General features: G+C 39.4%; 1 protein-coding gene across 1 annotated transcript in view; it reads left to right on the forward strand.

The window, feature by feature from the left end:
• LOC140927983 (proteasome assembly chaperone 2-like) overlaps positions 1-14,229 on the forward strand; it is a 43,801-nt gene that overhangs the window by 6,184 nt on the left and 23,388 nt on the right. Inside the window, exons 2-8 of the mRNA XM_073377696.1 lie at positions 1,595-1,772; positions 2,244-2,302; positions 2,972-3,090; positions 4,880-4,992; positions 5,978-6,044; positions 7,049-7,172; positions 8,242-8,269. Of these exons, the coding sequence (XP_073233797.1) occupies positions 1,595-1,772; positions 2,244-2,302; positions 2,972-3,090; positions 4,880-4,992; positions 5,978-6,044; positions 7,049-7,172; positions 8,242-8,269 (688 nt within the window). The remainder of the gene's footprint in view (positions 1-1,594; positions 1,773-2,243; positions 2,303-2,971; positions 3,091-4,879; positions 4,993-5,977; positions 6,045-7,048; positions 7,173-8,241; positions 8,270-14,229) is intronic.

Here is a 14,229-nt window from a genome sequence, read left to right on the forward strand (position 1 = left end):
GTGAAACTTCCAGAAACTTTGTAGTTACACGTTTTATGGAGGAAATGTCGTACGTGTTCGTGTTCACTTTTTTTCACTGCCTTTCATTTTCACCTTGAATTGGTGGCCGCTAGCATTTCTCATTTTGTCACTGCCGCTACAAAATTTCTATGTTGTTCTTCCAACAAAAACGTCTTCTTTGTTTTTTATTTCTTTGCTCTAAATCTCTGTCGCCCTTTTTCTCATTGAGCTTCGTTGGCCTGCCGCCTACTTTCTCTTTTTCTCTGTCTTTCTCTTGCTCTATATTCCAAATTTGTGGACATGACAACTTATCTGCTTAATTCTTTAGACAACATGGATACAGAAACAATTTCTGCTTTCTGTTTTCATCTTTATTGACTCTTTTGTTGTCTCTGCTTTACAAGACGCCAGTGGCTATGGGAATTCCCACCAAAATAACCTCAAGTTGCATTTGGGTTACCATACCTGTTGATTGAGTTTTTTTACATTGGGATGCCTGTGGTGCGGACGGATGGTCTCTCGGGTGGGCGGTCGGGGTACGGTCGCGTGATTACCAAATTTTCTCGGATGGGTAGATTACTTCAGTTTGTTACCCATGGTGCTGTGCTGGTGCGCTTTGCGCGCAAGAGCTCCGCCATAAAGGTTACACAAAACAGAAGCTACATAGTAAGTAACAATGCAAGTCAGGCATGTTTCATTTGCCAATGCCCCATGGATAGGGATGGTAAAATCTTTTCTCAGGGTGAAGTGGTTTTCAAATTAAACTCGTTTGATCTTGAATAATTTTCCTTTGTTCCCATGCTCTGATTATTCATAGGAAACAAAGGAAATTTCAGGAGGCCAGAGGAGAACTGGGATGAGCATGCTTGGAATTGACTGACCCATTTATAATTGAAGACAGATTTTTCAGTGTTCATTTTCTTTTTGGTCTTTTGATCAACATTTCATATTCATATTACCTCTTTTCTTTTGGGCAAATATCCCTTAACAGAATTTCCCCTTTTTTCTTACTTTCCTTCTCCTTACATCAACTCTTCATGCACTAGTCAGTGAAGCCCCTGACCCCCCCCCCCCCCCCCCCCAACCCTTGGGATGATAGGTGAATTGTATTGGGGTACCTTTCCCTTCTTATTCAGTCAATTGGCCTAACTCCTGGTACAGGTAGGGAGTGCGTTACAAATCACCGTCTTTGCCTCCTGGACCAAGGAATTAGTTGGAATTAACATCTTTAGGTTAAGGTTGACATTTAAAAGGGAGTACAATGTCTGGGGGAATATGGGTGTGGGGGAGTTCATCATTCACTTTGGCCTTGTGTGGACCAGGAAATTCACTTGCTTTCACTTGCATAGAAAGTGGGAGAGGGGGAATGTCCAAGGGTTAGAAATGACTGTTGCTTGAAGGCAGTGTTTTCATTCCAATAATGAACTAAATTAAAGGTTGAAAAGAAAAGTTTTATTAGAAGTAAAATATCTGAGATTGTTATGTTTCTTCCCCAGAGCCTCACACATGAATGTTATACTTTGATGCATAGTGCACATGTTTGTAATTGACATTTGGTATTTTTTAGTAACCTAAAGTTTTGTAACTTTTGTAGCCAGCTGTGTCAATAGGTAATGTGGGACAGTTAACGATGGATCTGATAACATCTTCACTATCTCCTAACTGTTACCACATTGGATATTTACATGACCCCTGTATCTTACCAGTAGTGGGTAATGATGCCCTTGTCGAGTCCTCTTCATCTTCAGGGAAACTTAATGTCAGTGCTGAAGGTTTGTTTATCTGTTCATCCATTTTTTACTGGTATCTATCAAGGCTTATTCCAGTGCTTGTAAACAAAAAGGTGAACCATTTAAAAGAGGCAGTCAAGTATAACTGTGAAGTTCCATATGTTTCTGATTGTTGTGAACTGAAAGCACTTCACATAGGATGAATTAGGTTGTAATGATATCCAAATAATCAAGGTCAAGGTAAGTGTTATCAGCCAAGCCAATGGGCGTGGCTGATGACACTTACCGAGACCTTGATTATTCCAGATATCATGAAAACCAAATCTGATAATATTGTTTTATTATACATTGTTTTCAAATAAATAACGACAAATACACCAATTTGACATTGCTCTTGGAAATCATGCATTGTGCACGCATTCTACAGATTAGTCAGTTATCTCTGCTTTCTATAATGCCATGTGTAAGACTATGACGTGATTGATTATGGTATTATTGTTGTTTCCTTGACAGTGTACAAAAATGATGATCATAAGCTTGTTCTTCTACAACTAAGAGCTCCACTAGTTAAGGTAGTATTATATGGTTCATATACCATAGTTTTGTAATGTTTAAGGTTTTTGGGTTAAAGATAAAACCTGGTACTCTATAAGCAATAGAGTACATCACTGCCACAAGCAACCTGGATTGTGTTGTAATGTAAGTCAACCCCGGACAAAACCTCTTGAGACAAATCGCGAAAATGCCTATTTTTTCCTGTCATCCAAAAAATTGAAACCTCCGCCAAATGAATGCCCGATTTCCCCCCTCCCCTTATCCAAAGTTGTTTAGGATAGCATGGCAATTGTACACGTTGGTTTTTAGACCAATACAACTTTGAATAGGGGGTGAGGAGGGGGTTTACTTTTTCTGTTTAGAGGAGACGGGAGTAGGGCGCAAAAGTTAGAAAATAGATGGAATTGTCTCAACAGTTTTGTCCAGGGTTGGTGCCTAAGTGTAAATGAGGTAAATTAAAAAAGAAATAATCTTTAAGGTGAAAATACATGTATATTCAATACTAGAAATTAAAGGCTAATAACATAATTCGAGGTTGAGCTCTAGACAACTATTACAAAACACTGAAATTGTACGCTGTTGTCACAATACTCACCAATTCCGTGTGCTGGATTTCCTGTGATGTGTAAACATACAAATGATTATCTGAAAAGAGGTTGACATAATATCCAACATTTTTATTACAGGGTTGTCAAGCAAAATTCTGCAAGAAAGTTGTAACATGGGTAAACGAATGCCACTTCAAACAGGTTCTTGTTCTGTCCAGTGTTAATGCAATTGAACGAGTTGACTCACAGATTGAAGGGTATGATATAGTTCTCTATAAAAGATGCTGTATTCCTTGACTATCTCAATATTTCATGTCATTAAATGTCAGTCTGGGCTCCATGAGTCAGATTTTAATTTAAGCATGTGTATGGAATTTAAACACAAATGCTTGATTTAGGGTAATCAATGCAAACTACTGCAACAGTGTATATTAAGTTACTGTTCGATCAGATTTAAATTTAATTCATGCCAGGATCTTGTAAATATAAATAATAGGCTTTCTGCTGGTTTTCTTTGTGTCCAAAAGAAATTTAAAGAGCTTTTAGCCAAGTTTTTTTTGGAGGTCCAGGGGTTTCAATAAGCACCGATGGCCGACAAAATGCATCGTCCACTTTGTTCATAGAAGTTGGCTACTTTTTCCTAGAAAAATGTAAAGTTTGAAATAATTTATTACATTATTAACAAAATATATATCATTAAATCTGAATGAAAAGGTAATTATGATGTGCTTTCATGAAGGCCCCCTTGTTTTATGTTATACTTTAGTCATGAGAATGCTATAATTATTTCAGTCAATTTTTCACACCTTTACCCTGAATTTGTTTATGAGCAAAAGTATGTGATTTAGTTTTCATAATTTGTTCATTGCTTGTAGGGATTTATTGTGTAACTGATAAATCGAAAGTTGTATGAAAGCTACATTTTCTTGAATGAAAAACAAACTCTTTTTTCCTCAATTTAGTCCCCAGAACTCTGAAATTCGCATTTTACGGCTTTAAAGTTTCAAAATTTTCTGGGGAAGCACACCCCCAGATCCCCTCCCCCTAGAGAAAGGGGAATAACTCTATTGTTACTCTATTCAAACCTGCTGGCTACTTCAATTTTTATTGAACCCCCTGAGGGTCAAATTGCAGCGAAACACTGATTTTCGAGGACTCTCAGATTCAACAGCAAAATCTTGAAAAATCTGGATCTAGGAGCAAACCTTTACCGACATAAAAGATGTGTTTTCTCATTTGGGGATTGATTAATTAATCTATTGCTACTAACAAGGTTTATAATTTAATCCACCAAAAAAAAATATGCAAAACACCTTTTAAATAGGCCATTTCCAAGTTCCAAGGCTCTCACTTTCCAAACGATGCTATGTGTGAAACCTTTCTTGTGAAAACCAGATATATTTGCATGGGAATAGAGTGTTTTCACTCACATGGCCAGAATCTCTGCAAGTTCATTGGAACAAAAGAGAGCGTTTGCATAAGAAAAGAGTTCAACTCCCAAAGGATTAGTTTGGAACACCAACATGGCTGCCGTTTCATTATTTTGGGACACCAATATGGCCGCCATGACCTCATGTGAAAACACTCCTCAAAAGTCATTTTTATATCATCAGCTTTTCACTTTAGCTTCGCTAAGAAACAGTTAGCTTGGAGCAACTCAGAAATTATCATGATTCTCAGACGTCCGAGGGACTGCAAACGACCTCGAACGTCTGAGAATCAGGCTACTCAGAAGTGGCCTATTTTGTAATTTTTTTCCTCTCTCTCTCTCTTTATAACATTTATTTTGATCTCAAGCCCCTGCATAAAATTCACTACTTACCATTCAGTGTTTCTGTACCTTTCAGTTCTTGATGATGGGTACAAAATGTAGATCATTGATGAATTTATGTTCTTGTTTATAATTTTTAAGTACCGGTATTATTTATTTTAGTTTAGAGATCATTCATGTGAGAAAGAATTACAGATAGCAACTTGTGTTTATTATTTTTACCATCATTTTTTGCATGGTGATAGACAGATCATAATTTAACATATTATTTTTAGCTCTCCCTTGAGGTACCTTCTCTCACCATCCGCAAAGACACTCATTCCATTGTTTAATGAACTGTCATGGAAAGAACTGGAAAAGAGAGCAAAGTTCCCAGATGCGAATGAAGGTGAGTCTCTACTCATAGGTCTAATGTAATAATGTGGCTTGTCTAGATCTGTTGGACTGTTGTGGTTTTCGTGAGTGGTTAATCATCTCATAGTAATAAATTCCTTTCTTCCTCAAAAAATGAAATTATAGTAAGAAAACAGCGTTAAGGACTTAGAGGAAAATAATATGATTGAGAATCAAAATTTGTCACGGTGTGGTAGGTCAAATAAGGATTTAGTAGTACACAGATAGTTTTAATGGCATAAAAGGAGAGTTTCTTCGATTTCATCTACAGGTTAATCGACTTGTGTTCTTCTCTTTTTATAAAACCCAATGTTTCTAATTAATTTTCCAAAAATAATTTTGTATCACTTGCAATTAAAAGCAAAGAACCCGCCTTCTTGGAAGCTTTGGTCTACAGTCAATGGGAACTAAAAGGTCTCATGCAAGGAAAAGAAGGAGAAATTTCTATTCACCTTTACCATTCCTGGAAAAGGCAATTGCTCCAAATGAGGCCGAAATCAGACACTAGGAGAGCATTTTCAGAACACTCCACTTGTTTCATCACAACGAGACAAATATCCTTAGCTGACTTTCTCGTTAAAAATGCTCTCAAATCTTACGATCAACCATAAGACTTTCACGGCAAAGTGTGCTTACATGATGCAATTGAAAGAATTGTTCTCTTCATTCACAACGTGGAAAAAATTTTGAGACCCAAGAATGAACGGCCTCTCAAAATCATTGACTCTTTCACATGCACCTCGCAGGCCTGCGCACCTGAGTAAATGTCATTAAGAAGTACAAACAGGCAGAAAACTTAAATTTTTGTGTATTTCTACCCACACTACAGTTTTTATTTTAAAACTAAACACCCCCCTCCCTTCCCTTATGCCCTCCTTTTTTATTAATTGGTAGCTGTTTTTCTCTCTCCATATAGTATGCATAATGAATGAACTTTTAAGCTGTGTGTTAATTTGAACTGTATCAACATATTATGTTAGAGTCTACCAAAGAGGAAGAGTTCTTTTTACCTGGTGGAGGATTTACAAAAAAATTATACGAAGAATGGTGAGGTGCTAACTCGATCAAACATTAATTGATTCCGTTACATGATATTGATGTGGGAATGACAGATATCTTTCTCTATTTTTTTTCAATATTATTAGTGCATTATATTATCTAAGAATTTAGGAGGTGTAGCAGGATGAACTCTATGAAATGTTAACAAAAGGAAATGCCTTTGTGTATCGTGGAAAGTACACTTAGCTGCCCTAGCTAGTTCAGTTCATAGGGACTCCTCTCAAATCATTGGAAAGAGTATTAAAATTAATGGTACTTAGATTTACTCAACGTTAAAGGGAAAGTTCCTGGAAATAAATCTATAATGTACTTCAAACCAATAATTCAAGTGGAGTCAAGCCTGCGATCGGTTCAAAATTAGTAACTTGTGAGCAGATAACTTAAAAACACGTAACCTTGATGGGTCGACACCAGAGCCCCCAACTGACCACTCCAGAAAATACCATAACATACCATGATACTCTTTGTTAGTGGCCAAAATTTTTGGCATAAGCATTGTCTTCAGTTTCTCTTGGGAGTTAGGGGTTCAGTGGTCAAAACGGTCATGTATCAATGCAATATGGCCATTACTGGTTAGCGGATACCCTGTTTTGACAGCTGTCATTTGACCATAACATGGATGTGCAATATCACGTTGCAGTCTCCCATGCTAGCTAGAAAGTATGACATTTTGCTGCGTACCCCGTTCTCAGGGTGCACGTGGGCGGAAAGCGCGCGTGGAGCTCCACTTTAACAATTAACTGAATTAAAAAACCAACTGGCAGGAGGCAACCACTTTGCTACTTACAAGAGTGGCCAAGGATTTGAACTTTAATATTTTTATTAGTTGTCAGTGCGAGTCTGATGGACTGAAAAATCAGCCACGCTGCCTGCTGCTGTATACTTCCAGCACTGAACTTTAAATTCACGCAAATAGTAGGAGCCTATGTACTGGAGGGGCATTAAGAAGCAGCTTGTAACAAACTATATTACTTAAGTTTGTTTCTGTTTAGTTGCAGAGAGAATATCTCACTAGCTGTTGTACTTACATTCTGTTCAGAGGGTGATAACATATCGGATGCTGTAAATCTCTTCCTTTTTGTCAACGAGTGGCTTAGTCTAGTTCCCAGAAAAGAGGTAACTTTAAAGTAAACCGAGGAATCATAATTTGAGAAAAAGCCGCAAGTGTCATACTGTGGAGCCTCTACTCATTGATTAACTCGTGTTTTAAATTCTTGCCTGTGGGTGATTTCAGGTCAATATAGAACGATGCAGATTATGCATTTCTGAAAAAACTTAGTTTAGTTTAAGTGATCAAGTTAGTGAGCAACAAATTCAGGAAGGATAGATCTTTGCAGCCACTGCCTTCTAAAGGAGTTCTTTTAACCCACTGCCAATTTTGTTTCTTTGCTGGAAAGTTAGCCAGCTACAATTCCTTTGAAAAGAGAACTGAAGTGGGCAACAAAACTAGATTTGAAAAGAAAGGAAAAGGAAAGAAAGAGAGCACGAAAGAAGGATTGAATAGATTCGCAAAAAAAGGAAAGAACAAGTCCACATTTTTGACAGGAAAATATGCCAAAAATATTAAACATCTCATTTTTGCCATTTCCATACTTATTGGTGGAAACCGGTCCAAAACTGAGGGGTTGGTAAAATATGCATTTTTTTTACTAATAAAACTACGTTTCCAAAAGTTTACCTGTCTACAATGGCAACCTCTCCATAGCGGCAATGGCCACTAAATTGCGCTCCAAACTGCAAAAAAAGAATCATCAATGGACGTATCCTGCTTTCTTTCCAAATAAAAATATTCTACTTTCGTACCAAACTGGGTGAAACCCCATAAACTAAAAGCCACCTCTTCACGACTGATGCCTTCCTCTGTCTTTAAAGATGACCACTGTAGAGAGGCCTTCGACTGGGAATATGTTAAATAATAAGAAATGCTATCTACATGTAAGTCATACCAAGGTCTAGCCATTTGCAGGGCAAATTTACCATAGTATTTGGTCCGGTCCCAGAAATCAAACCTGCGATGTCCCGCTCTGCAAACAAGCCTCTAAACTGAGCTATCCCATCTAGGGTTAACAAGTTTTTAGCTATAAGTTTTAAAAAAATAACAATCGAAATAAAATGATAAATTTGTGTTGATCGTATCTTAAATTAACAATACAAACAATATTAACTTTACTGGAACTGTTTTCAGGTTGAAGATGCATTTTCAGGAAAGTCAAGTGAGTAAAGCCCTTGATTATTTTAAATCTAGCTGAGCTAACCTGTGATCAGGCGTTGTTGTTAGTAGTAATGGTCGTCTATTTGGCCACCATTCTTATGCAAATGAGTTGTTTTGTTTTTTCTGGTTGCTGATTGGCTGGACATTTCATGACTTAGTACTATCATATCTCGGTAGACCAACGAATCGGAAATATCCCAAAGCGAGGCTCGGGTGTTCGGAAATAGGGTCGGAAATATGTTATTGAGGGATGATATTATGAAGTAAAAAGAGAGAGATACTTGGTGAGTTATCATATAAGAGTATCTGTTAGCGAGATACTTGGTGAGTTATTATATAAGAGCATCTATAAGCGTATTATATTAGCGTATTTCTGTCCCTTCATTACGCATGCAGAGTGCACAGGAAGCATGCGCAGTAGAGAAATTGTGTTAACATGATCTTAAACGTAGTGAAATCAACTGTAGAGTGAAAATAACGCGTGTTTTTAGGTTTAAGAATGCGTGCGCAATAGTACATGTCATTTGTTTATAAGCAAAGGCAGTGAAAGTTTTGTCGTGTTATACGTGTAGACATAAGCACTACCGAAGCGTTTGGTAAGAGAATTGGTTATAACTTTTATTACACTTGGTGGCTCCTAAAAGAGCCATTTGTATAGATTTTCCCTATTAATACAAAATCGTAGGTTTCTTACTCATAAAATAATTATGGTAAGATAGAGACCGACAGAGATACTAATCCATTGTACTACTGAAGCGTTCAGTAAGAGAATCGGTTGTAACTTTTATTAAGATTGGTGGCCCCTAAAGGAGCCGTTTGTTTCTTGAATTTCTAATCTATGACAATACAGTGGTCTTGAATAGATTTCTTATGTCGCTTGATAAAAGCAAGTTCTTGATCGATGGTCAATTGTCTTTCACAGAAACTGCAAAGTCCAACCTCATCTGTAGGAATAAAAATCCATTGAGATCGTGGGCAGATAGGTTGTCGCCATAATTGCGCGTGAACATTGTCCATCTTTTTTCGCCGAGCAATCTTGAAAGCATTGGCCGGCACATCGAAAGACAATTGTCCGCCCCAATATGCACACATGTTATAAAGAAAATAATTTGTGTACGTGCAGGAAAAGACTTATGAAACCGTGTACATGCAAATTTGCCAACAAAGGAACAAATAGTGTGGCGTAAGCCTAATGAACCCTAATCCCTCAAAAAAGCTGCTCACTATTAAGCGAGCACCACGCATGTGGATAGTTACTCAGTTGTCTTCAAACTGTTGAACAGTTCAATTGTCCAGCAAGAAGAAGTTCAGGATGCAAAGTCTTCAAGATTTAGCCCCCGTAGCGGTTCCAAAGCCAAGTCTTCAAGCGCAGATGTTTCTTGTGCCATGTCATCCCGTGACGAAAAAGTTGAAGCAACGAGAATACAGAGAGATGCGGGCGCAGATTCAGAGAGAACATGCTACGAACTTTAGGTTGGTGTTACAAGACATTCAATTCTTTCGCAATTTAATTTCTAATTTGAATTGGCCAGTCCAATTAATACTCCTTTTACTTGCATTATAGAAATTGTATTGGTTGAATTTTCTGAGAGACGGGGAGGTTAGGTGAGACGCGGTGTTAGGTGAGGCATTAATGAAGGTCCTGATGCAAGGATTAAGGCGTGTCGTGACGACTGAAGTAATTGAGGTAGCCGATTATGATTTGCTTCTGGCAGTAGATTCCAATTCGTTTCAGCATGTGTGGCAGCAATCCCCAAAAAATATTCCCTAGACAGAGTGGCTAAGCCTCAGCGAATACACACTAGCATGGATGATTCGGTCAGCGAAACCGTCGTATTCAGGGAAAGTGATGAATATACAGCAGGACGGATTTTTTGTGGAGTTGACTGACGTTTGTAAGGCGGTAAGGTCGTGGTGGTAAAGGGGGTGGGAAAAAATTCAATCTTGGTCGAATGGTGTGGAAAAAAATGGCAAAGAAGAAAAAGTGCGTCATTCCCGTAAAGAATCGAGATGACCTGTGCTGTGCCCGGGCTATTGTGACTATGAAAGAACGAGCAGATAATGGGAGTCAGTACAAAACTCTCCACCAAGGGTTTCGCGTTCAAGAAAGACTGGCCAAGCTGCTGCACCGAGGGGCGGGAGTTGTTGAAGGGGTGTGCGGTTATGCAGAGCTCAAAAAGTTTCAAGAGTTCCTGGGGCCACAGGGATACCAACTGGTTGTGGTAGAAGCGTCAAGATGCATTATTCTGTTTAAAGACCCGAAGTACAATGATACACCGCATGCGATTCAACTAGCGAAACAGAAGCATTATGACGGGTTGACCAGTATTCCTGCACTCATTAACTGCGCTTACTTCTGCCGGCATTGCGACAGCTGCTGCGACCACAAAGAATCTCATCACCATAGCTGTAGGAGTCAAAACTGTCCTGCCTGTTGCAGAACCCGAAGAGGAAAAGAGCCTGGCTGCCCCAATTTCGCTGTGTGGTTGACGCCTCAGCTAGAGGTTAATCGCTGCCATATCAAGTTTTATGGGTCTGATTGTTTTTCCGCGCATCAGCGGAAAAGCAAGAAAAAGGGAGTGAAAAGCATCTGCGAAAGGTATCGAGAATGTTTAAGTTGTTGTAGTGTCTATCAGTTCGACCCCAAGATACCTCACAAGTGTTTCCATGCGACCTGTCCAAACTGTAAAGAATTTCAGCATGTAGACCATTGCTGTTTTATCCAGCTGGTAGAGAAAAAGAGCGAGTCAGATATTCAGGGGTCTGGTAACGAGGAGCCTGATTTCTAGGAGTCTGGTGATCAGGACAAGAAGGGACCCCCGCCTAAACCTCTTCGGGTCTTTGTGGACATTGAATGTTATCAATATGAAGACCGGGTGTTTCATCCTAATCTGATCTGCTGGTCGAATGCTGAAGAAGAAATATATCACGCAGAAAAGGTTGAAGACTAATTGGAGGCTTTTGAGGAACTGATGGTGGTTGAGGATGATGAGAGAGAAAGGAAGGTGGTGTCGTTTTTTAACAATTTGAGAGGGTAATTTAATCTTGCAAGAATTGTACGATCAAGGTAGGGTTGTGGAAAAACCGCTGGCGGAAGGCGCTGAGATGCTGTACTTTGAATCAGGGAAGTTATTGTTTAAAGATTCAATGAATTTTGTTAACATGGGACTGGATAAGTTTCCTGCAACCTTTCACTTGTGTGAGATGCACAAAGGTTTTTTCCCACACAAGTTCAACACACCTGAGAATTTTCAGTGCCAGGGAGCCTATCTGCCTGTGGACATGTACTGCCCAGATGACATGCCAAAGAAGAAAAGAGAAAAATTCCTCGCTTGGCATGCGGAGAAGGTCAGAGAAAACGCAATCTTCGTTTTCCAAGAGGAACTTCTTAACTACTGCAAGAGCGATGTCCAGTTCCTGAAAGAAGGCTGCCTGAAATTTATTGAAGAATTTGAAGAGATTACCGAGTTTAACCCCCCGGAAGAGTCAGTGACCATTGCCATCGCCTGCAATTTGTTCTGGAGACGTGAAAACCTAGAAGAAGAGTTGATTGTGTTGAAACCACAAAATGGTTGGAGAGGAAATCAGGTAAATCAATGTAAGGTGGCTTTAGAGTGGCTCTATTTTGAAGATTGGAAATTAAGGGGTGTTGGTTGTGTGAGACATGGCAGAAATGGTGGGGAGCAAAAGGTGTTGACGCCAGCAGCAGTGTATTTTGTGGACGGGTATGATTCAGAAACCACAACGGTGTTTGAATTTCAGGGCTGTTATTATAACGGGTGCCCTACCTGTTATAAGAAACGAGATCTCCGAAGAAATTGCCATCTGGACAGAACAGTACAAGAAGTGTATGAAGCCAGACAAAGAAAATTGGAGATGCTTCGACAGGCTGGTTGCACCGTCATTGAAAAATGGGAGAGTGAGTTTGCTGAAGATAAGAAAACCAACCACCCGTTACAAGAATTTTGGACATGGTGGAGGTGCTGAACCCCCGAGATGCATTCTTTGGTGGCCGAACGGGTGCAACCACGTTGTATGCCAAAGCAGAGGAGGGTGAAGAGATAAAGTATGCCGATGTCATGAGTCTTTACCCATGGTTCAACAAGTACAAAGAATACGGGGTAAGGTTTCTGCTCATTTGCACTAACCCAAGTGATCAGAATATCCATCATTACTTTGGTGTGGCTTTGGTGAACATCCTTGCTGTGGAGCAGCTTTATCACCCCGTACTCCCCGTCCGTGCTGGTAACAAGCTCACCTTTCCCTTGTGCGGTGCTTGTGTTGAAGAAGAGTAGAAGAAACATTGGCAGGAACGCACTAACCTCTGCAACCATACGGATGCAGAAAGAATGTTACACGGGACATGGTGTACCGAAGAGTTAAAGAATTTGGCTGGTGTAACAGGTGACTGTTATATCAGGTGTAATAGGTGACTGTTTTATTTCAGGGGTCTTTGGAGTCGCTGGTCTTTTTATACCTTTTTGAATACTGGCTATGTTGGAAATAAATTGCTGCATAGGCGCTATGGCTAAATTATTCTCATCATCCTCTTCCAAGTCTTCACTTCCTATAGTCCGTGTCCCACCTGGTTGGCGAACTTTTTTAGTCCATTGCCGTAACTGTCTTCCTACTTATTTCAAGCACGGTTCTTTCCAACCATCGGGTGCATTACTTTCCAACAGTAAATGATGTTGAACGCCTAAATCAGCGGCTTTGGTGAGTCGACTATCATCCAAGAGTTTAGATTTGTATTGATCCCATAATTGTAAAAATTGAATGGAATTTTTGTGGGTGTACTGCTGTTGCCGTCCATACTAAAAACTGAGGTGAGTCTTGTTAGAGTGCCTACGTATACTTTTTTGGTTAAAACAAGTCGGAAAACTTTTGTTTCAATTTTTGTTGAAGTTCTTTTATCATCTGAGCGAAAGATAAAATACCTTCCACGACGCAAAGAAACCGTTCTAACAGGACTCGTTTCATCTTAATAACGATACTGATTTTGAGCGCAATGATAACGGCCTTTTAATTCTTGTCACACACTGCCTCCTAACTGATGCATCATAAGCTGTCGTCGTCTTTTTATACTTTCCGAAGTACTTAACACGAAGTTGGTTGCTTGAGGTTTGAGTCTTGATAGAGTGGTTCTACCTTGACGGATAGCCCCCCTGAGAATATTCATGACTAATTCACTCACGGCATTAATTTGATGTGCATTGGCATAGCGAATTTTTTGTTGACGTTTATGCTTATTCGCTTCATTCAACACGCCTTTTAAAAACATAGCTTACCGAGACATACGCCCTGTCATCGTTCTGCTTTTATTATTAACAAACTGTTCATGTGCGTCTCTTTTTATACTTCCGCTTACGTTTGGATAAGGAATGAAAGGCTTTTTTGGTTCCATAATTCGCCACAGCTCCTATACCTCCTAAGGCAGTGGTTTTTCCTCCTGCGAGTAACGCTGGCACAGCCATGGCTAACAGAGGGCCAATCCCACCGTGTTGTCTTCCAACCTAGGTTTACGCTTTCCAGCGGTACCGTATCGTCTCTTACCCATGATTGAATTACATTTTAATGGACCGTCTATTTATATCTTCATCAAACGTATGCCGTTGAGGTGTGCCTTATCGTTTGGTTAAATGACTCCAGATTCTAAATCGATCATCTGACGCGGGATATAAATCCAACATGAAATGCCCAAAGGGACGTGCCCTAAGTCTTAAAAATAATGTAAGAACGTTGCGTCATTTTTCAGGGTACACTTGTAGGAGTTAATTTCTGATGCCTGTTTTATCCTGCGGACTTTTAAATCAAATGGCATAATGGGCATTACGATTAATAGTTTTGGCAAATTTACCTGGAGGAAATAAATCTTGGGTTAAGTACAGTGTGGTAATGCCTCCGAGATGACAATCTTTGGTAAATAAATCCAAGACGCGTTTATCATTGCCAGATTCTTCC

Source organism: Porites lutea, chromosome 2 (assembly GCF_958299795.1).
Source record: "Porites lutea chromosome 2, jaPorLute2.1, whole genome shotgun sequence".
NCBI lineage: Eukaryota > Metazoa > Cnidaria > Anthozoa > Scleractinia > Poritidae > Porites > Porites lutea.